We start from the raw sequence: 22,847 nt of genomic DNA on the forward strand, positions 1-22,847 counted from the left end.
CAGTCCTGGAAGGCGGAGGGGGGCTCTGAGCGAGGTGGCCAACAATGACAGCCGTAGGTGGCGGTGGTCTCTCAGTGGGCCAAAAGCGGTCAATATCAGACTTTTAGTAATATAGATATTCAGAAACATTCAAAGTCCTTTGCAGATAGACGCAAAAAGCTGGAGTAACTCAGCGGGCCAGACAGTATCTCTGGAGAAAACGGATAGATTACATTTTGGGTCGGGACCCTTCTTCAAACTGAGAGTCAAGGGAAAGGGTCCTTTGCAGGTTTGACCTGTGACAGAATCTGGAGCATAGCTTTGGCAACAATTGAATAATTTTCCAGCAGTTTCCTGAGGAAGTGGTAGGGACTTGTTCTGGCCCAACTGCATACATGATTTACATTGCACAAGGACTCTGCACTGCCAGCTACAAGTTTGCCCCAGACCTTCAATGTAACTGAGATTGCAGTCATGATCACAAATCCTTGCCAATAAATTTTTGCTCTATACCAAAAATAATTTTAAGATTAAGTCACTCCCACAAAAAACTTATCTCATTCCTACAGTGAGATCTTCCAATGAAAGGTAAATCTAAAATAGCTCTCTCTCCCTTTAAAAAAAACATATTTGCGATCACTTCAATTTGTCTCAACCTAATCCACCAATTTCAAGTGCCAAGAACAGCACTGTGCAAACCATATTCTTATATTTACCCATCGAAGTATCAGATTACTATTGTTATTTTGTAAGAATTTAACCTCATATTTTCGGCCATTTTAATAAAGCAATTGAAGGTAGACACAAAATGCTGGAGTAAATCAGCGGGACAGGCAGCATCCTGGAGAGAAGGAATGGGTGATGTTTCGGTCGAGGCCCTTCTTCAGTCTGAGTTACTCCAGCATTTTGTGTCTAGAAACATAGAAGAAACATAGACAATAGGTGCAGGAGGAGGCCATTCAGCCCTTCGAGCCAGCACCGCCATTCAATGTGATCATCCCCAATCAATAACCCGTGCCTGCCTTCTCCCCATATCCCCTTTGATCCATCTTTGATTTAAACCAGCATCTGCAGTTCTTTCCTACTTAACAAAGCAATTACCAGCTGTTCCCACAGGTAACATCTGGTATATTTTAGTATGGTATATATTTTATAATTTGTAGAACTACATCAACTAGCAATACTCAATAAGAAAATGTTAAAAGTTATAGAAGACTAGAAATACTGGCCTCATTTAGCAATACACAAAGTTACAATCCACAATTACTGGAATTTTCCAGTGGAAAGAGTTCTACTAAAAGATTTCTACTAAAGACAGTCATACAGCATGAAAACAAGCCCTTCGGCACAACTTGCCAATCTACACTAGTCCCACCTGTCCACATTTGGCCCATATCCCTCTAAATCTTTCCAATCCATGTACTTGTCCAAATGTCTTTTAAATGTTGCTATAGCACATTGGTCCATGAATTGTCAACTGGAGGGCCTATATTAAAACCTGAGACAAAAGAATAAGAGGCTAAAAAGAGTATTTTGTTATAGAGGTTATCAGAAGAGAAATCATAAATATCGCAAAAAGAAAAAATGTGAAGTATCAAATAATGGGATTAAATATAGATAATCCTTCTGTGGGCTGACAAGCATTGAGTCAAAGTTACCCGTGCTGAATCTACTGATTTTGTCACCTCCAAATGTTTTAATTTTTGGATACATCTGTTTTACCGGCACTGCATTAATGATAGTGGGGTTAATCAAGATTTAAGGATACAGCAACTGACTACCAACTGTGTAACAGCAGAATGTCTTTCATCATTTCTTCTGGCATTTTCAAATCTAAGAAAGTACTTGGAATATTTTTATTTCAACAGCCAAGGGCGTACATATGCACTCACCTTGCAGACAAAGAGCAAAAGATCTGCATGACAAGTAAAGTCCATGGATAGAAGAAATAGTGCAAGCTTCTGCACCACAGCAATGCACCGATCATGGGACAAAGTAAATGGAAGTGGCTCCACTTCGGGGGATTCTTTTGTTGAGAATGATTCTGAATCAATGGGATTTCGAGGCCACTCTGCAGTCCGGCGCAGACGAATAAGGTCTTTAAAGTGCTGGTGTGGAAGAGAAGTTTAAACAAAATGTCATTAACTTATCAATTAAATTGCACCTACTGAACTTGCACATGCAATAAAAAAAAACAATTTTGAACAAAATTGTCACTTCACAAGGAGAAAAGAATAACTCCACCAATAGGCATTGCATTAACACAATCTGCATTATGTTTACAGGATTTTGATCATATACATGTTGGGATAATGTAAAAGGAAAACACCCTGTACATCGAAGATAGTCACAAAATGCTGGAGTAACTCAGCGGAAAGGGCAGCATCTTTGGTTAGAAGGAATGGGTGACGTTTCCGGACGAGACCCTTCTTCAGATGTCACCCATTCCTTCTCTCCAGAGGGGCCTGCCTGTTCTGCTGAGTTGCTCCAGCATTCTGTGTCTATCTTCAGTGTTAGCCAGCATCTGCAGTTTCTTCCTACACCCTGTACATCGTCATCTAAACTTTTCACAGCCCCTCTAGGACAGACAGGGAGCTGAGCTGAGACATATTGTCAGTTTGACTCTGTGGCCCTCAGTGGCGAGGAAGGGAGTAACAAATCTGTCACTCCCTCAGGTCTGTTACCAGAGATTGCAACTCTGCATGAGAAACATAGCTAACTTAATTTAACAGTAAAAACATGGATGTTAGTTTTGAAAACAAAGATTTTCAGATTGTTGCATACTTTTTGAATATCCCGTGTTAAAGGCTAACCATTTTGGTAATAATTAATAACTTGAAAAGCTAAAGAATTAACTCAGCTAACTGGCTCTTAAACCTCCAAGTCAGATTTTTCAAAATCTTCGATATTCCTTGATCTCTCCCTTCTTCAACTCCAGCCTAAGCCATGAAATATATCCTCACCAAAGCCATGATTTAACCCCAAAGTTCAAACATTTTCTGCAACTACTGTTTTACCTTTCTTGTTCCAAGCAATTCTTTCATACCCTAACTATACTATTCTCACCCCTTTCTTCTCCATATTCAATTCAGAAAGAGCTAATCAAACGTTTTAAAATGTATTCCCAAGACTAGCTTTTGTTGCGTCCTTCCCTGTCACATAGCTTGAACAGGCCAAGAATGGTAGAACATTTCAGCATAGGACCACAATATTTAGGCCGAACAAGATGCTGTTAAACTGATCCCATCAGCCAGTACATGATCCACATTCCTCTATTCCCTGCATTTCCATGCGCCTATCTAAAAACTTCTTCAACATCACCATCTTATCTGCCTCCATCACCACCCCTGGCAATGCGCATGAGCACATCTCCATTAAACTTGCACAGCGTCTTGTATCCTCTTCTAATGTCCACTTCGTCCAATCTACTACAACCTCCTTTTGGACTCTCACTATTCCAAGCGTTTTCTCTTTCCCATGACTTGCCCAAACACTAATATTCATGCAGTCTTGTTCTAAACCCATTTAACCCCTCAGCATCTAAAATTTGCCTACTTGTCCTATTCTCACATTACCCACCTGATTTGCTCACTTCTCAGGCATTCTAATTATCCTTTCCCCATACTTCCCTTCTTTATATAACTTACACAACTCTACCCAAACATAGCTTCCCAAAGAATCAGTTGGCTGGATTCTGCACTTTCCCTCCTTCATCTCAATCTCACCCAATCCTCTCCTCACGCAAGAATTCTAAATACCGATGATTACACTAATTCTTTCCTCAGTTCGATTTTGATTAACATGGTCCAGGTTACAAGGCCCCCTGAAGCTACTTTGATATATCATGGCAGGATCTATGCCTCAAATCCTCTTTCCTGCCCAATCCCCATCTCCTCCAAATGCACTGTCCAAGAATTATTTCCCCCCACCTTGAATAAGCTGACCATGCATCACCAATCCACTGGGGTGGCAAACTCCAAAGATTCACAATTCTCCACTTCAAGGAACACTAATCTAAATGCCTGATCTATTCCACGTCCCCCCCCCCTACATCCAGTTCCTAACATTCCAGCTGTAGGAAACATCGATTCACTCAACCAATCCCTTCAGGTATTCCCCATGCCTCAATAAGTTCACCACCTTTACTCTTCGACTTCTAGCATAAGATAATCTGATTCACTCCTTTTTCACCGAAATTTGCCTTCATCCATGAAAATAAAAATAAATTCCAGTACTCCGACTTAATGCAACTTTATTAAGTATAAAGACCACATTGCAACAAAGCCCATTGTACCCCTTGCTCTCTTATTTGATAGCATCAACTCCATGTGGATGCCAAGATTCCTTTTTAGCCCAAAAACTATTAGCTATAGATCATTTTCTCTTCCGACCAACTTGCTTACATTTTACTTACCCCACATTATCTATCATCTCTTGCATCGCGAGCTAACTTGGTTTGCAAACTCAGCAGCATCCTGCTCGCAACTCTTGCCATTGTCTCTGCTTTGTATCAGCAACTACCTTTACCCTGCCTTTTTGCATTGTTAATATACAGCATGAATAGCTGAGGCCCCAGGACCGCCCCCAGGAGTACCTCCACATTGGATCTATCAACCACAGTAGCATGATTTTCTATGTTAAAGAAATGCTATAGAAGTGCAATTTGTTGCTGCAAAGGAAAATATTCTTGTCCTGATCTGGACCAATAGTACTGCAACCATTTGAAACACTTAAGCTATAGAACAAAAACAGACGTCATACCTTTGACGTAGCTTGCTTTAGTTTTGCCTGTTCTACCAAAAGTTTATATGAGGATCCTTTGCTGCTCTGGATCTTCTCTTTTTCTATTTGCTCAACTAACGCCTTTTGTTTTGCTTTTAATAAATTGAGTTGCTGCAAAAAAGGTCAAGTTAGTTGTCAGTTGGATATGTATAAACACCCCCAAAACACATGCTAAAACCACAGCATTTCCTTAATCACCCTGACTTTTCACAAAGAAAGCTGATGTATTTGCCTCTTTCCCTTCCCTCCAAGCTTTCTCCTCGTACTTTATTTTATCTCAGTAACGCCGACAAAAACCTGTCTTAAAATACCTAGAAGGTAACCTGTTCAAAACATTTTGCAGATGTACCTCTTGCTATAACTAATCTTCCTCATTGCCCAGCCCTGATTCCAAGTTCACTTGGAATGAAGAACTCTTTTGGGTAATGGCAGGTGAAAACCATATCCCAACACTTGCCACAGCACACCAGAGGGTATCCAGCAAGGATCAAGTTTCAGTTACACATTGAAAGCAAAAACCATTTTGAACATTTTCCCCCATCCACACTTTCTCCAAATTACAGTAATTAGAGAAGAGATCCCATACACCGTACATATATTCTGTAATTCTCTCAGCAACTTTGATTTTATGAACAAGAAGCTCATTGCCTTAATATTTGCGAATGTGCTGGAATACAGTATAAAATCTAAAGAGAATGTATTCATTGTTAATACCTGTTTATGGTGTATGAGCTGCTTTCGGATTTTTCTCGAATATAGTCTGTCAAGACTACTGCTCCCTTTAGCGGATCTGCCTGAACACTGCGACTGAAGGTTGTTATTGATGAAACTCCATTGGTTTCCTATACAAAAATAAATTCCAGGCCTTTAGAACAACGATGAACTGAATTCAAAAATGTTAAAGCTATGCAAAATATGTATACATAACGGTGCATTTGTATATATACATATACAAATATGTATACATAACGGTGCATCATTATACTCCAGAAGGATTCTAACGTTTTGTCATTCTGTTATTTCATTAACCACCATGTCTTTTACAATGCAACCTGTACTTTGAATTATCAAGCAAAATAACAGAAAATGCTTGGAAGTTTGTTCTTTTCTATCATATAACAATAACAACCATATAACAATTACAGCACGGAAACAGGCCATCTCGGCCCTACAAATCTATGCCGAACACTTATTTTCCCCATGTCCCATCTACCTGCACTCAGACCATAACCCTCCATTCCTTTCCCATCCATATACCTATCCAATTTTTTTTATTTTTAGATGATAAAATCGAACCTGCCTCCACCACTTCCACTGGAAGCTCATTCCACACAGCTACCACTCTCTGAGTAAAGAAGTTCCCCCTCATGTTACCCCTAAACTTCTGTCCCTTAATTCTGAAGTCATGTCCTCTTGTTTGAATCTTCCCTACTCTCAATGGGAAAAGTTTATCCACGTCAACTCTGTCTATCCCTCTCATCATTTTAAAGGCCTCTATCAAGTCCCCCCCTTAACCTTCTGCGCTCCAAAGAATAAAGACCTAACTTACTCAACCTTTCTCTGTAACTTAGTTACTGAAACCCAGGCAACATTCTAGTAAATCTCCTCTGTACTCTCTCTATTTTGTTGACATCCTTCCTATAATTGGGCGACCAAAATTGTACACCATACTCCAGAATTGGTCTCACCAATGCCTTGTACAATTTTAACATTACGTCCCAACTTCTATACTCACTGCTCTGATTTATAATGGCTAGCACACCAAAAGCTTTCTTTACCACCCTGTCTACATGAGATTACACCTTAAGGGAACTATGCACAGTTATTCCTAGATCCCTCTGTTCAACTGCATTGCTCAATTCGCTACCATTTACGTCCTATTTTGATTTGTCCTGCCAAGATGTAGCACCTCACACTTATCAGCATTAAACTCCATCTGCCATCTTTCAGCCCATTCTTCCAAATGGCCTAAATCTCTCTGTAGACTTTGGAAATCTACTTCATTATCCACAACACCACCTATCTTAGTATCATCTGCATACATACTAATCCAATTTACCACACCATCATCCAGATCATTGATGTACATGACAAACAACAGTGGACCCAACACAGATCCCTGAGGCACCCCACTAGTCACCGGCCTCCAACCTGACAAACAGCCATCCACCATTACTCTCTGGCATCTCCCATTCAGCCACTGTTGAATCCATCTTGCTACTCCTGCATTAATACTCAACAATTGAACCTTCTATTCAACCTTCCATGAGGAACCTTGTCAAAGGCCTTACTAAAGTCCATATAGACAACATCCACTGCTTTACCCTCATCAATTTCCCTAGTAACCTCTTCAAAAAATTCAAGAAGATTAGTCAAACATGACCTTCCAGGCACAAATCTATGTTGACTGTTCCTAATCAGACCCTGCTTATCCAGATGCTTATATATATATATATATATTATCTCTAAGTATCCTTTCCATTAATTTGCCCACCACTGAAGTCAAACTAACAGGTCTATAATTGCTAGGTTTACTCTTAGAACCCTTTTTAAACAATGGAACAACATGCGCAGTACACCAATCCTCCGGCACTATTCCCATTTCTAATGACATTTGAAATATTACTGTCATAGCCCCTGCTATTTCTACACGAACTTCCCTCAATGTCCTAGGAATATCCTGTCAGAACCTGGAGACTTATCCACTTTTATATTTTTCAAAAGTGTCAGTACTTTTTCTTTGAATCTCATAGTTTCCATAGCTACTCTACTTGTTTCCCTTGAATTGAACTGGTGGAGAACATTTGGCAGCAGATATTTATAACATTTACTTTCATATATTTTCCACTTCATTGGAGGCCATGCTTCCTATTCAAGCATTCCCATCTATTCCATTGTTTCACTTATTTCCCGGTAACCCCATGTCCATCAATTCTAATTCCATTCATCTACACTATGTGTACCTTACAGCAACCAATCAATCTTTCCTCATATTTTAGGGTCATGAGAAAAACAAGTACCCAGGGAAAACCCTTGGTGATCACAGGAAAATCATGCAAAAGTGGCACAAATAACATCAGAGGCCAGGATTGAACCCGAGTCACAGGAGATGCGAGTCAGCAGCACGAATATGCCGCCCTATACAAAGGAATAGCTTTGCAAATGGTAATTTATTGCCAGAAAGCAAATTAAACTGGGGAATTAAACACATAGGAAATTTGCCGTGAAAAAATACCCATCAAAATCCGTTCTCTGTCTTTGCTGTTTAGCGGCTTTTTGGCTGCAGCCACTTCATCTTCAACACTTGCAACATAGTCCAGCAGCCGAGAAACTAGCATCACAACCCAACTGACCATTGGGATATCCAATACGCCTGCAGGATTGGAAAAGGGAAAATTAGGCGATGCAAGTACAAATTGTGGAGCATCAAGCTGCCGAGTACCTTAAAAAACCTAAAGGCAAAATACACAGAATTTGGCTCGAAAAGCAGGTATTGGAATTTTCATTAGACAATAACAGCATTAGATATTTAATCCCAAGATGTTTTGTAAGATACTATACAATTAATTGCATAACCACTAAGGATCGACATCCACTATGGAACTAAAGTTTGACCCGAGACGTCACCCATTCCTTCTCTCCAGAGATGCTGCCTGTCCCGCTGAGTTGCTCCAGCATTTTGTGTCTAACAACAGTCCGACAATTCCCAGGAAAGGGCAATAAATGGAATCTTGCCAGAAATATCCATGTTACAAATTATAAACAAATGTGGTTTTTATTTTAAAATATGGTTAAAGAGAGTGTTGAAATAACAATTTAACTGCAGCATATTGGACAAGCAAAGTGGAGCGGCTTGGAATGATATGGACTAAACCATAGGCAAGTGGGGCTAGTATAGCTAGGACATGTTGGCCAGTGTGGGAAAGTTGGGCCCGTTTCCACACCGCATCACTCTACGACTCTAAATCAGGGGTCTCCAAACTATGGCCCGCGGGCCACATCTGGCCCGCCATGAGATTTTATCCGGCCCACAGCAAGCTCGCAACACGTTCCGTGCAGTGGGCTATTTAGCGGGTTCTGTGCTAGCGAGATAAAACAGCGCCCCCACTTGCCCCATCCCTCCTGTCCTTACTCGACTGGCGTCAAAATCTTTTCTTCCCCCTCAGTAGGGAGAGAGGAGAGAGAGGGGAGAGAGGGAGAGAGTGGGAGAGAGAGAGAGGGAGAGAGGGAGAGAGGGGGGAAGGAGAGAGAGAGAGGGAGAGAGAGAGGGAGAGGGAGGGAGAGAGGGGGGGAGGGAGGGAGGGAGGGGGAGAGGGGAGGGAGGGAGAGAGGGAGGGAATTAAATTATTAAATGTATAAAAGTCACATTTATTTATTTTTTCCTACGTCCCCCAAAAATGTGCCAAATATATAATGTGGGCCTCATACTGAAATGTTTGGAGCCCCTGCTCTAAGTGCATTATGGCTTCAATACTCAAGCGAGAAATAAATATATCCTTACAGTCTGTGTGTCTGTAACTTGTTACCCGTGGCTGCAGAGATGACAATAAGTTATCCAAAAGATTCAGTAAACCTTCCAGGACCCCACTATTGCCAAGTGACCGTTGGCCAAAGCAGGATAGTAACATGAAAACTCTGAAACAAACGAAAGAGCAGCAAAAAAGTTTTAAATTCTGAGCTTTGTAAACAGGAAGTGTACCACCTCATACTGTATATAACATTTTGACGCAGCAATTAAGGTTATAGTGGGGGAGGGGGGGGGGGGCTTTTGAACCACTGTGGCAACAACAGACCCTTTTAATCAGCTGCAATGTCTTAACTATCTGCATCTTAACTATCTCAAATACTATATACTTTACCCATAAAAAATGCTCCCAATAACATTTTGAATAAATGAGTGCAAAGGATTCCACAAGCGTGACCAGGGCTTTTGAGCTTGAGCTAAAGGGAGAGGCTGGATAGGCTGGGACTTCTTTTCTTTGAAGGGGAGGAGGCTGAGGGGGGGAGAGGGAGGAGGGGGGGAGAGGAGGGGGGGGGAGAGGAGGAGGAGGGGAGAGGAGGGGGGGGGGAGAGGAGGGGGGCGAGAGGAGGGGGGGAGGAGGAGGAGGAGGAGGGAGGGGGGGGAGGAGGGGGAGGGGGGGGAGGAGGGGGGGGGGAGGGGGGGGGGGGGGGAGGGGGAGGGGGGGGGGGGGGGGGGGGGGGGGGGGGAGGGTAGAGGGGGGGGGGGGGAGGAGGGGGGGGGGGGGGAGGGGGGGGGAGGGGGGGGGGGGGAGGGGGGGGGGGAGGGGGGGGGGGGGGGGGGGGGGGGGGGGGGGGGGGGAGGGAGGGGGGGGGAGGGGGGGGGGAGAGAGGGGGGGGGAGGAGGGGGGGAGAGGAGGGGGGGAGAGGGGGGGGGGGGGAGGGGGAGAGGAGGAAGGGGGGGGGGGGGGGGGAGGGGGGGGGGGAGGGGGGAGGGGGGGGGAGGGGGGGAGGGGGTGGGGGGGGGGAGGAGGAGGAGGGGGGGGAGGAGGAGGGGGGGGGGGAGGGGGGGGGGAGGGGGGGGGGGGAGGGGAGTAGGAGGGGGGGAGAGGTGAGAAGGTGGCATTGGCGGCCATTACTCCCTCTGGATCTTTGGTCCGCAGCACAGCGGGAGGCGAAAAAATGACTGAGTGGGGGGAGGGGTGTGGAAGTGTGGTGGAAAGTGTGCCTGCGCGTTGAGAGCATCTGCTTTAATCAAGAGCAGGGGAGGGGAGCCGCGAGCAAGGGCATTGTGACATCCGCAGCTGCCGCAGCGGTTTGATTTGGGCAGATATAATAAGATTTGGGCAGATATATGAATAGGAAGGGTATAGAAAGATAAGGGCCAAATGCATGCATATGGGATTAGCCTAGAATGGCAACTTGCTCAGCATGGACAATTTGGGCTGAAGGGCGTTTTCAGGCTGCATTGCTCTATGACAATGACAGGAATAGTTAAATGCTGGCGATATCATTCAAACCTATTGACACTGTTGCAGACCACTGTGTGATACAGTTTGTACAGTCCACCTACCTGTCTTGTGGGAAAATAAGATGTTGCTCAGAGTTGTAGAGTTCTTGTAAAACATTGGAGAGGAACTGTCCCCACCATCTCTCACCACCACACAATTGTACAAGGAGCAGGCCAGCGTGTAGACGTATTTTTGGGGTACCACTAATGCACAGGTGTTTAAACAGCTCCTCACAGGTCTGTGCATGAAATGTGCTTTGGAGAATTGCTGGCACAGCATGACCTACAAGAATTTAAATGAATCATTAGTAAAAAGATAAATAACATCAACAGTAAATCAGTCTTTTGTCAATATGGACAAACCCAAGAAAACACTTGTTTTATTTTACCAAAGAGACAGAGGCAGGAAATAGCAGGTAACACAAACTAACTCACGGAGCTTTAAGAATAGTGTTTAAGAAGGAACTGCAGATGCTGGAAAATCGAAGGTACACAGAAAAGCTGGAGAAACTCAGCGGGTGCAGCAGCATCTATGGAGCGAAGGAAAAAGGCAACGTTCGGGCCAAAACCCTTCCTCAGACTGAATGTGCACTTGTGGTTAAAGTGCACATTGTCAGATTTTATTAAAGGCCATTTTTAAACATTTTGGTTTCACCATGTAGAAATTACAGCTGTGTTTATACATAGTCCCACCATTTCAGGGCACCATAATGTTTGGGACTCATGGCTTCACAAGCGTTTGTAAATGCTGAGGTGTGTTTAATTGTCTCCTTAATGCAGGTATAAGAGACCTCTCAGCACCTAGTCTTTCCTCCAGTCTTTCCATAACCTTTGGAAACTTTTATTGCTGTTTATCAATATGAGGACCAAAGTTGTGCCAATGAAAGTCAAACAAGCCATTATGTGATTGAGAAACAAGAATAAAACTGTTGAAGATATCAGCCAAACCTGAGGCTTACCAAAATCAACTATTTGGAACATCATTAAGAAGAAAGAGAGCACTGGTGAGCTTACAAATCACAAAGGGACTGGCAGGCCAAGGAAGACCTTCACAGCTGATGACAGAAGAATTCTCTCTATAATAAAGAAAAATCCCCAAATACCCGTCCGACAGATCAGAAACACTCTTCAGGTGTGGATTTGTCAATGACCACTGTCCGCAGAAGACTTCATGAACAGAATTACAAACGCTACACTTCAAGATGCAAACCACTGGTTAGCCGCAAAAATAGGATGTCCAGGTTACAGTTTGACAAGAAGCACTTAAAACAACAACCACAATTCTAGAAAAAGGTCTTGTGGACAGATGACAAAGATTAACTTATATCAGAGGGATGGCAAGAGCAAAGTATGGAGGAGAGAAGGAACTGCCCAAGATACAAAGCATACCACCTCATCTGTGAAACATGGTGGTGGGGATGTTATGGCCTGGGCATGTATGTCTGCTGAAGGTACTGGCTCACTTATCTTCATTGATGATACAACTGCTGATGGTGGTAGCATAATGAATTCTGAAGTGTATAGACACATCATATCTGCTCAAGTTCAACCAAATGCCTCAAAACTCAATGACCAGCGGTTCATTCTACAGCAAGACAATGATCCCAAACATACTGCTGAAGCAACAAAGGAGTTTTTCAAAGCTAAAAAATGGCCGTCAATCGCCCGATCTGAAAACAATTGAACATGCCTTTTATATGCTGAAGAGAAAACTGAAGGGGACTAGCCCCCAAAACAAGCATAAGCTAAAGATGGCTGCAATACAGGCCTGGCAGAGCATCACCAGAGAAGACACCCAGCAACTGGTGATGTCCATGAATCACAGACTTCAAGCAGTCATTGCATGCAAAGGATATGCAACAAAATACTAAACATGACTACATTCATTTACATGACATTGCTGTGTCCCAAACATTATGGTGCCCTGAAATGGGGAGACTATGTATAAACACAGCTGTAATTTCTACATGGTGAAACCAAAATGTACAAAAATGGCCTTTATTAAAATCTGACAATGTGCCCTTTAACCACATGTGATTTTTTTCTATTACAAATCTCAAATTGTGGAGTACAGAGGCAAATAAATAAATGATGGGTCTTTGTCCCAAACATTATGGAGGGCACTGTACATGCATTTGGACGGACAACAGCTGACTAGGGAGAGTCAGCATGGTTTTGTACGTGGGAGGTTGTGTCTCACGAATCTGATTCAGTTTTTTGAAGATGTGACCAAAAAGGTTGACGAGGGCAGAGTTGTAGATGTATATATGGATTTCAGCAAAGCATTCAACAAAGTTCTGCATGATAGGCTGCTCTGGAAGATCGCATGGGATCCAAGGAGAGGTGAATGGATAGAAAATAGGCTTCACAGAAGGATGCACAGGTGGAAAGTTGCTTCTCAGACTGGAGGCCTGAGACTAGTGGTGTGCCTCAGGGTTTGGTGCTGAACCCATTATTGTTTGTGATTTAGATGAGAATGTCAAGGGCAAGATAAGCAAATCTGCAGATGATACAAAAGTGGGTGGTATTGCAGATAGTAAAGATGTTTGTCAAAATTGCAGCAGCCTCTTGTTTGGTTTGCCAAGTGGGCTGAGGAATGGTTGATGGAATTTAATACAGAGAAATGCGAGGTGTTGCATTTTGGAAAGTCTAACATGGTTAGGACCTTCACATTGAATGGCAGGACTCTGAGAGGTGTTGTAGGGCACAGAGGGATCTAGGAATGTAGTTCATTGAAAGTGGCCTCATAGTTAGATGGGGTGATCAAAAAGGCTTTTGACACATTGGCTTTCATCAGTCAGAGTATTAAGGATAGAAGTTGAGAGGTCATGTTACAGCTACATAAGACATTGGTGAAGCCACATTTAGAGTATTGTGTTCATTTCTGGAAACCATGTAATAGAAAAGATGCTGCTAAGTTCAAAAGGGTGCAGAGAAGATTTCCAAGCATGTTGCCAGGACTCAAGGGTCTGAGCCTATTGGCAGAGGTTGAGCAGAAGATAGATACAAACAACTGGAGTAACTCGGGGTTCGGTGCTGGACCCGTTACTGTTTGTCATCTACATCAATGATTTGGATAAGAACATACAGGGTAAGATTGGCAAGTTTGCTGATGATCTAAAAGTGGGTGGTTTTGCACATAGTGAAGATAGTTGTGAAAGATTGCAGCAGGATCTGGATCGATTGGCCAGGTGGGCTGAGGAATGGTTGATGGAAGTTAATACAGAGAAATGTGAGGTGTTGCATTTTGGGACGTCCAACCAGGGCAGGACCTACACAGTAAATGGTCGGCCTCTGATGAGTGTTGTAGAGCAGAGGGATCTAGGAGTACAGGTGCAAGACGTTGGTGAGTGCATTTAGAATATTGTGTTCCGTTCTGGGCACCATGTTATAGGAAAGATATTGTCAAGCTTGAAAGGGTTCAGAGAAGATTTACGAGGCTGTTGACAGGACAAGAGGGCCTCAGCTATAGGGAGAGGTTGAGTAGGCTGGGTCTCTATTCCTTGGAGCTCAGGAGGGTGAGTGGTGATCTTATAGAAGTGTTTAAAATCATGAGAGGAATAAACTGGGTAGATGCCCAGAGTAGGGGAGTCGAGGACCAGAGGACATAGGTTCAAAGTGAAGGGGAAAAGATTTAATAGGAATCTGAGTGGTAACGTTTTCACACAAAGGGTGGTGCGTATAAGGAACAAGCTGGCAGAGGAGGTAGTTGAGGCTGGGACTATCCCAATGTTTAATAAACAGTTAGATATGTACATGGGGAGGACAAGTTTGGAGGGATATGGACCAAACGCAGGCAGGTGGGACTAATGCAGCTAGCTGGGGTGTAGCTAATGGTGACCGTTGTGGGAAAGTTGGGCCGAAGGGCCTGTTTCCACACTGTATCACTCTATGACTAACTTAGCAAGTCAGACAACATCAAAATGAATACGGGTTGAGACCCTTCTTCAGACTGAGGTTGAACAGGCAGGGATTGCACTAATGCAATAATCAAGAAAGCTCATCAGTGCCTCTACTTCCTGAGAAGATTACGGAGAGTCGGTTTGTCAAGGAAGGCTCTAACTTCTACAGGTGCACAGTAGAGAGCATGCTGACCGGTTGCATTGTGGCTTGGTTTGGCAATTTGAGCGCCCTGGAGAGGAAAAGACTACAAAAAGTAGTAAACACTGCCCAGTCCATCATCGGCTCTGACCTTCCTTCCATCGAGGGGATTTATCGCTGTCGCTGCCTCAAAAAGGCTGGCAGTATCATCAAAGACCCACACCATCCTGGCCACATACTCATCTCCCTGCTACCTTCAGGTAGAAGGTACAGGAGCCTGAAGACTGCAACAACCAGGTTCAGGAATAGCTACTTCCCCACAGCCATCAGGCTATTAAACCTGGCTCGGACAAAATTCTGATTATTAATTACCCATTTTCTGTTATTTGCACTTTATCAGTTTATTTATTCATGTGTGTATATATTTATATTATGGTATATGGACACACTGATCTGTTCTGTGGTAAATGCCTACTATGTTCTGTGTGCTGAAGCAAAGCAAGAATTTAATTGTCCTATACAGGGACACATGACAATAAACTCACTTGAACTTGAACTTGAGGGACTCTATTCAGAATGCAGGAGGACAAGGGTTGATCTTATGGAGATGTATAAAATCATGAGAGGAATGGATCAGGTGTACGCACAGAGTTTCAGAAAGTTCAGTATGCAAATGGGAGGGGGTGTTAAAGTGTTTGTCAACTGGGAGATTTGGTAGGCCAAGGCAGACAGTTCAGCTAAAAAATTACCAATTCTACGCCTGGTCTTACCGATATATGGTAGCCCACACTGGGAGCATTGGATAAGTAGATGAGATTGGAGGAGGTGTAAGTATCACCTGAAAGGGGTCTCTGGATAAAATGGAGGGAGGAGGTACAAGGACAGATGTTGCATCTCCTGCGGTTGCTGGGGAAAGTCCCTGCAGAGGGGGTGGTTTGAGTGGGAAGGGATGAGTGAACCAGGAGTTGCGGAGGGAACAGTTGCTGTGAAAAGTGGAAAGGGGTGGAGATGGGAAGATGTGACAAGTGGTAGGGTCCAGTTGGAGGTGATGAAAATGTCGGAGGATGATGAACTGTGTACAACAGTTGATGGGATGAAAAGTGAGGACTAGGGGGACTCTGTCTCTGTTGCGACTGGGGGGGAAGGGGAGCAAGAGCAGACCCGTGCGTGGGCCTCAACCATGTTAGAAGGGGGGAACCTCCTTCTTGACAGAAAGCCAAGAGAATGATGTCCTAGTATGGAGCACCTCATCTTGTGAGCAAACACGGCAGAGATGGAGGAATGAGAGTGGGGCATGGAGTCCTTGCAAAGACAGATTCACAACAGTTCTGTTATCCCACTTTCGTACCCACTGCCTACCACACATGGGGCAATTTTACAGAGGCCAATTAGCCTGCAAACCCGCACGTTTTTGGGATGTGGGAGGAGACTGGAGCACTCCCACATTGCAAGGACGTGCGGGTTTGTCGTTTAATTGGCCTGTGTAAATTTGTCCCTAGTGTGTAGTGTCAGTTATTGAAGACTATAACATCACGGCACAGCTGTGGTTTCAAAATTAGTGAATAAACTTTTAAAAATTCATGCCGTCAATTTACCAAATCATTTTATCCAACAGAATAGCTCAGTCTTCTCCTGTCATGTTTTTGCCTTGTCCTTCGGAACATTTCACCACTGATGTCCAGGGTGGTATCAAATGCTTTCACAAACTCAAGTAGTTATTTCGCTTGGGCAGCTTACAACGCAGCGGTTTGAATATTGAGCTTCTCCTACTTCAGACAACCCTTGCTTTCCCTCTCTCCATCCTAGTTCTCCAACCAGTCTGACCTGTTCTTAATTTTTACCGATTACATTTTTCATCTCTGCACGCCTTGTTGTCACCTTCCCATAGCTAACAATAATCCATTGTACAATTTTTCTTGATTGTTGTCCCCTTTGATCTTTCCTTTTCGCACCTTACCCTTCCTTATCCCTGTGTCACCCTTTCTCCCGACTGTACAAGGGTCTCGACCCGAAACTTCACCCATTCCTTCTCTCCAAAGATGCTGCTTGTCCCACTGAATTACTGCAGTTTTTTAAAATCTCCTAGTTATTTCATAATTGGGAACATTAAGTGGTTTATTATTGAAAAGGATTGCAAAACTTGCAATTGTAAATTGCAATTGCATACACTGAAAGAAACTCAATGTTTGTGTGTTAAACTTCAGAGCTAATTCACATTAAAAGAGATTGCATCTCTCCACTCAAACATTTCAGCTTGCAAATCATCTCATTCTGAGCTGACATTTTATTAAACATCCTTTAAAGGCTGTGAGTGAGTTTACAGCAAAATTGAGAGCAGACATGGAGGAAAAAGATGTTCCCAATACAAGGGGACTTTTAAGTAATGGCATATTAAATACACAAGTGTTTGGCTAGAACACCCAAGTAGTTTACACTTCATCTCAATTACAATCTCTGTACTCGCTGGAGTTTAATTAATAGTGAAAGGTCTGGATAGAGTGGATGTGGAGAGGATGTTTCCACTGGTTGGAGAATCACAGACCAGAGGCCTTAGCCTCAGGAAAAAAGGATGTACCTTTATGGAAAGGAGATGAGGAAGTATTTCTTTAGTCAGAGGCTGGTGAATCTGTGGAATTCATTGCCACAGAAGGCTGTGGAGGCCATGTCAATGGATATTTTTAAGGTGGCTTGATAGGTTCTTGATTAATAAGGATGTTAAGGGGAGTAGGCAGGAGAACAGGGTTGAGGGAAAGATAAATCAGCCATGATTGAATGCAGAGCAGACTTGGTGGGCTGAACAGCCTAATTCTGCTCCTACAACTTATGAACTATGAACTTGAACAATCACTACAATTTAATACTGGGGTTCATGATCTTACAGCCCCCACCGCCCTCACTCAACAGGCTGACAACAGTTTGAAGAAAAGTCTGAAGAAGGGTCTCGACCCGAAAAGTCGCCTATTCCTTCCCTCCAGAGATGCTGCCTCACCTTCTGAGTTTCTCCAGCAATTTGTCTACCTTCAGAAAACTTAACAGCATTGAACTCTTTTGTATATTGTCAGGGAAGGAATGGTTACAGGTCACCGTGGTGGTCACTCAATCCAACCAATGACCATTCTACACAATCACATTAAGAAAAGAAAGACACTAACCACTGCATGAATGCAAAAGACTCAGCAACGTATCCAGAAGATATCGGATAATGGTGCGCAGTTGCTCTGTGGAAGAGTTATGAATCAATTCTTTTGTGTCGTATGTCTCAGGCAGTGTCCTCCTGCTGGATCCAAGTGCCACTCTGAGGCGCTGCACGGCGTGATGAGCCAGATTTAGTTGAAGCTGCAGCTGAATGCAGTCCTGATAGGCGGAGAAGACTTTACCATCCTCCTCAACAGCCTTGTCTGGTTTTCGTAGGAAGTACTGAGCATTGTTGGCACTGTTTAGTGGAGGAAGGTCAATATTCTGCAGTAGTGTTTCCAGTCTATGGCAAGCAAGGTTATACCTGTCAAAGAATTTACAGTAGATAAATAAACCAAACAAAATACTCCATGGCCACAATGTGTACAGTCCAGTACAATTCTCACATTTTTATTTAATTTTTGATTGTTTTTTCATTTCCTTCCACTCTGCAAAACAAGGCTTGGATATGGAGGGCTTGGATCATGTGCAGGCAGACGAGATTAGTTTATCTTGCCAACATTATTTTTGCTCAGACCTTGTGGGCCGAAGTGCTTGCTCCTATGCTGTACTTTTCTCTGCTCTAAGGCTACAATCAAGACGACTGGAAAACTCCCATCCTCTATTCCCCATTTATTTTGGTGGTGTCAGATTAACACATTTTTCCAGACGATTGAATATTATTGATTAATATTACTGCAGATTTTTTAATTCACGCTTTTTGATCGCTCCAGGAACAACTCCTGCCTAATTGATCTATTTATAATCAAGCCCTCCAGTCCAGTGCTGTGAATTACTGCATCGTCACACTTAGGCACATCCTTCCTGTCGCACGGCAACCATTTTTGCACACAATTCTTCAAGTGTGGCCTAACCAAATGTTTTGTACAACTGTAACATGACATCCTAACCCAAAGTTTCAGCTAAAGGAAAGCATACTATACTCCTTCACCACTCTTATGTCGCTACTTTCTGCGAATTGTGTATTGGAAGCAAGAATTTGCTGTTCAATTACACTCAAGGGGAGTGCTATTCACTGTATGGGTCCTGAGATGTGACTTCATAAAATGCATCACTTTGCCTGTGTCCAAATTAAACTCCACCTGTCATTCTCTTGCCCAGTATCCCAAATGAAGTAGATCCTGTTGTAACAGTACACGATCATCTTCACTAGACCATTACATTTTGGAACCATCTACAAACTTACTAATCATGCCATCTACATTTTCCCCCAACTCTATTATGTAAAGACGAACAAAAACAAATGCCAAGCCCTGCAGCAGACTACATGCCACAAGTCCGTAAAGCATCTTTCCACAGTTACCCAGACCAATTTGGTGTCCAATTTACTATCTGGGACCAGCCCACCATGTGGAACCTTGTCAAAGGCTTTGCTAAAGTTCATGCAGTCAACGAGCACCACCCAGCTCTCATTCATATTGCTTCACCTCTTCATAAATCTCAATAAGCTATTGTCCAGCAGCACACAAGACGTATTTTGAAAGCTATGTGGGATTACTCGAAACATTAAAATTGAGGCTTGCTGGTTTCAGGCTGTCCCAACAATACTGCACACATTTGTCATAGAGCATGGGACCATTTAATCTGGATTCCTGCTCAACAGCTAAATTGATTGATGGGGGGAAAATAATAAGTCAACATATGAAAGCACTATGCAATGATACAGCAAACATGGTCGTAAAGCTCACCTTGCCTATCAAATCAAATGAAAATCAAATGTCACCTGTGTAATGTAATGTTTTAAAAAGGCTTTTCAGCAGAAATGGTGTTAGTGACTTGGTCGTATGGGTTTGGAAGGGCCTTACTGAAATAAGAGTGCGACACAGTGGCACAGCTATAGAGTTGCTGCCTTAGTTGCTTCGCCCCACCGTGGGTGCTGTCTGTACGGAGTTTGTACCTTCTCCCCGTGACCTGCGTGGGTTTTCTCCGAGATCTTCGGTTTCCTCCCACACTCCAAAGACGTACTGCTTTGTAGGTTAATTGGCTTGGCAAAAGTGTAAATTGTCCCAAGTGTGTGTAGGATAGCATTAATGTGCGGGGATCGCTGGTCGGTATGGACTCGGTACGCCAAAAGGCCTATTTCCGCTCTGTATCTGTACACTGAACTAAACTAAGAGAGGGCTCTGGTGGAAGGATAATTTTGAGGGTAGAGGTCTGTGACCAGTGGAGGTGCGCGCGCACGCACGCACGCACGCACACACGCATGCATATGCAAGGGGAAAGGGCACTAGGAGATCAGGTTGTCAAATACTTTAATTCCCCTTCCCATTCTGACCTTTGTTCTAGGCTGGCACGCAACAAAAAGCTTTTCACTGTACCTCTGTACATGTGACAATAAACTAAACTGGGCCTCCTCCATTGTCAAAGTGAGGCCAAACGCAAATTGGAGAGGTGTATAACATCAACAGCACCTCCTACTTCGCTTGGGCACACCAGTGGTATCAATATTGATTTCTCTAACTTCAAGTAGCGCCTTGCATCCCTTTCTCTGTCCCTCCCTCACCCCCAAGTCAGTTATTAAAGATGGGATAGCAGCACATTTGGAAAGTGGTGAAATCATTGGCCAAAGTCAGCATGGATTTACAAAAGGTAAATCATGTCTGACGAATCTTATAGAATTTTTCGAGGATGTAACTAGTAGCGTGGATAGGGGAGAACCAGTGGATGTGGTGTATCTGGACTTCCAGAAGGCTTTCGACAAGGTCCCACATAAGAGATTAGTATACAAACTTAAAGCACATGGCATTGGGGGTTCAGTATTGATGTGGATAGAGAACTGGCTGGCAAACAGGAAGCAAAGAGTAGGAGTAAACGGGTCCTTTTCACAATGGCAGGCAGTGACTAGTGGGGTACCCCAAGGCTCAGTACTGGGACCCCAGCTATTTATAATATATATTAATGATCTGGATGAGGGAATTGAAGGCAATATCTCCAAGTTTGCGGATGACACTAAGCTGGGGGGCAGTGTTAGCTGTGAGGAGGATGCTAGGAGACTGCAGGGTGACTTGGATAGGCTGGGTGAGTGGGCAAATGTTTGGCAGATGCAGTATAATGTGGATAAATGTGAGGTTATCCATTTTGGTGGCAAACACGGGAAAGCAGACTATTATCTAAATGGTGACCGATTGGGAAAGGGGGAGATGCAGCGAGACCTGGGTGTCATGGTACACCAGTCATTGAAGGTAGGCATGCAGGTGCAGCAGGCAGTAAAGAAAGCGAATGGTATGTTAGCTTTCATTGCAAAAAGATTTGAGTATAGGAGCAGAGAGGTTCTACTGCAGTTGTACAGGGTCTTGGTGAGACCACACCTGGAGTATTGCGTACAGTTTTGGTCTCCAAATCTGAGGAAGGACATTATTGCCATAGAGGGAGTGCAGAGACGGTTCACCAGACTGATTCCTGGGATGTCAGGACTGTCTTATGAAGAAAGACTGGATAGACTTGGTTTATACTCTCTAGAATTTAGAAGATTGAAAGGGGATCTTATAGAAACTTACAAAATTCTTAAGGGGTTGGACAGGCTAGATGCAGGAAGATTGTTCCCGATGTTAGGGAAGTCCAGGACAAGGTGTCACAGCTTAAGGATAAAGGGGAAATCCTTTAAAACCGAGATGAGAAGAACTTTTTTCACGCAGAGAGTGGTGAATCTCTGGAACTCTCTGCCACAGAGGGTAGTTGAGGCCAGTTCATTGGCTATATTTAAGAGGGAGTTAGATGTGGCCCTTGTGGCTAAGGGGATCAGGGGGTATGGAGAGAAGGCAGGTACGGGATACTGAGTTGGATGAACAGCCATGATCATATTGAATGGCGGTGCAGGCTCGAAGGGCCGAATGGCCTACTCCTGGACCTAATTTCTATGTTTCTATGTTACAGCTTCAAAGTTGTCTTGTTTAGTCTCATTGTCTGTAACTCGTTTTCATCTAGCCCACAGCTAACATTGGCCTGTTTCCTTCATCATCGTTACTTTTTTGCATATCGTTCATTCATTTGTTTAGATCTCTATATATCACTGTCATTATCTCTCGTTTCCCTTTACCCTGACTCTTATATATCTTATCTATCTTATATACACACACACTGAACTTTTTTTTGAAGGTAGACACAAAAAGCTGGAGTAACTCAGCGGGACAGGCAGCATCCCTGGAGAGAAGGAATGGGTGAGGTTTCTGGTCGAGACCCTTCTTCAGACTGGTTAGGGATAAGGGAAACAAGAGATTATAGACGATGAGTAGAATTTAAGGAACAATGAATGAAACAGGCCACTGTTCACTGTTAGTTGGGTGAGAACGAGAAGATGGTGCAACTGGGTGGAGGAGGGATAGAGAGAGAGGTAATGCCGGGGCTACCTGAAGTTAGAGAAATCAATATTCATACCACTGGGCTGTAAGCTGCCCAAGCAAAACATGAGATCCTGTTCCTCCAACAATGGAGGAGACCCAGGAGAGAAAGGTCTGTGTGGGAATGGGAAGGAGAATTAATGTGTTTAGAAACCGGGAGATCAGTTCAGGCGGACTGAGCGAAGGTGTTCAACGAAACGATCGCCCAGTCTACGTTTGATCTCGCTGATGTTCGAGTCCACAACTTGAACAACGGCTACAGTAGATGAGGTTGGAGGAGGTGCAAGTGAACCTCTGCCTCACCTGAAAGGACTGTCGGGATCCCTGGACAGAGTCGAGGGAGGAGGTAAAGGGACATGTGTTGCATCTTCTGCGGTTGCTGGGGAAGGTGCCTGGGGATGGGGTGGTTTGGATGAGAAGGGATGAGTTTAACCGGGGAGCTGCAGAGGGAACGGTCTCTGCGGAAAGCGGAAAGAGGTGGAGATGGGATTGATGTGACTAGTGTTGGGATCCCGTTGGAGGTGACAAAAATTTCAGAGGGTTAT

The 22,847-nt window shown here is 43.7% G+C and overlaps 1 protein-coding gene across 1 annotated transcript in view; it reads right to left on the reverse strand.

Moving 5' to 3' along the window:
* Positions 1-22,847, reverse strand: part of birc6 (baculoviral IAP repeat containing 6) — a 348,945-nt gene that overhangs the window by 213,014 nt on the left and 113,084 nt on the right. The window contains 7 exon segments of the mRNA XM_055639933.1: positions 1,872-2,087; positions 4,741-4,872; positions 5,476-5,603; positions 7,997-8,134; positions 9,263-9,396; positions 10,793-11,012; positions 17,923-18,269. Coding sequence (XP_055495908.1) covers positions 1,872-2,087; positions 4,741-4,872; positions 5,476-5,603; positions 7,997-8,134; positions 9,263-9,396; positions 10,793-11,012; positions 17,923-18,269 — 1,315 coding nt within the window.

Source organism: Leucoraja erinacea, chromosome 8 (genome assembly GCF_028641065.1).
Source record: "Leucoraja erinacea ecotype New England chromosome 8, Leri_hhj_1, whole genome shotgun sequence".
NCBI classification, from domain to species: Eukaryota; Metazoa; Chordata; class Chondrichthyes; order Rajiformes; family Rajidae; genus Leucoraja; species Leucoraja erinaceus.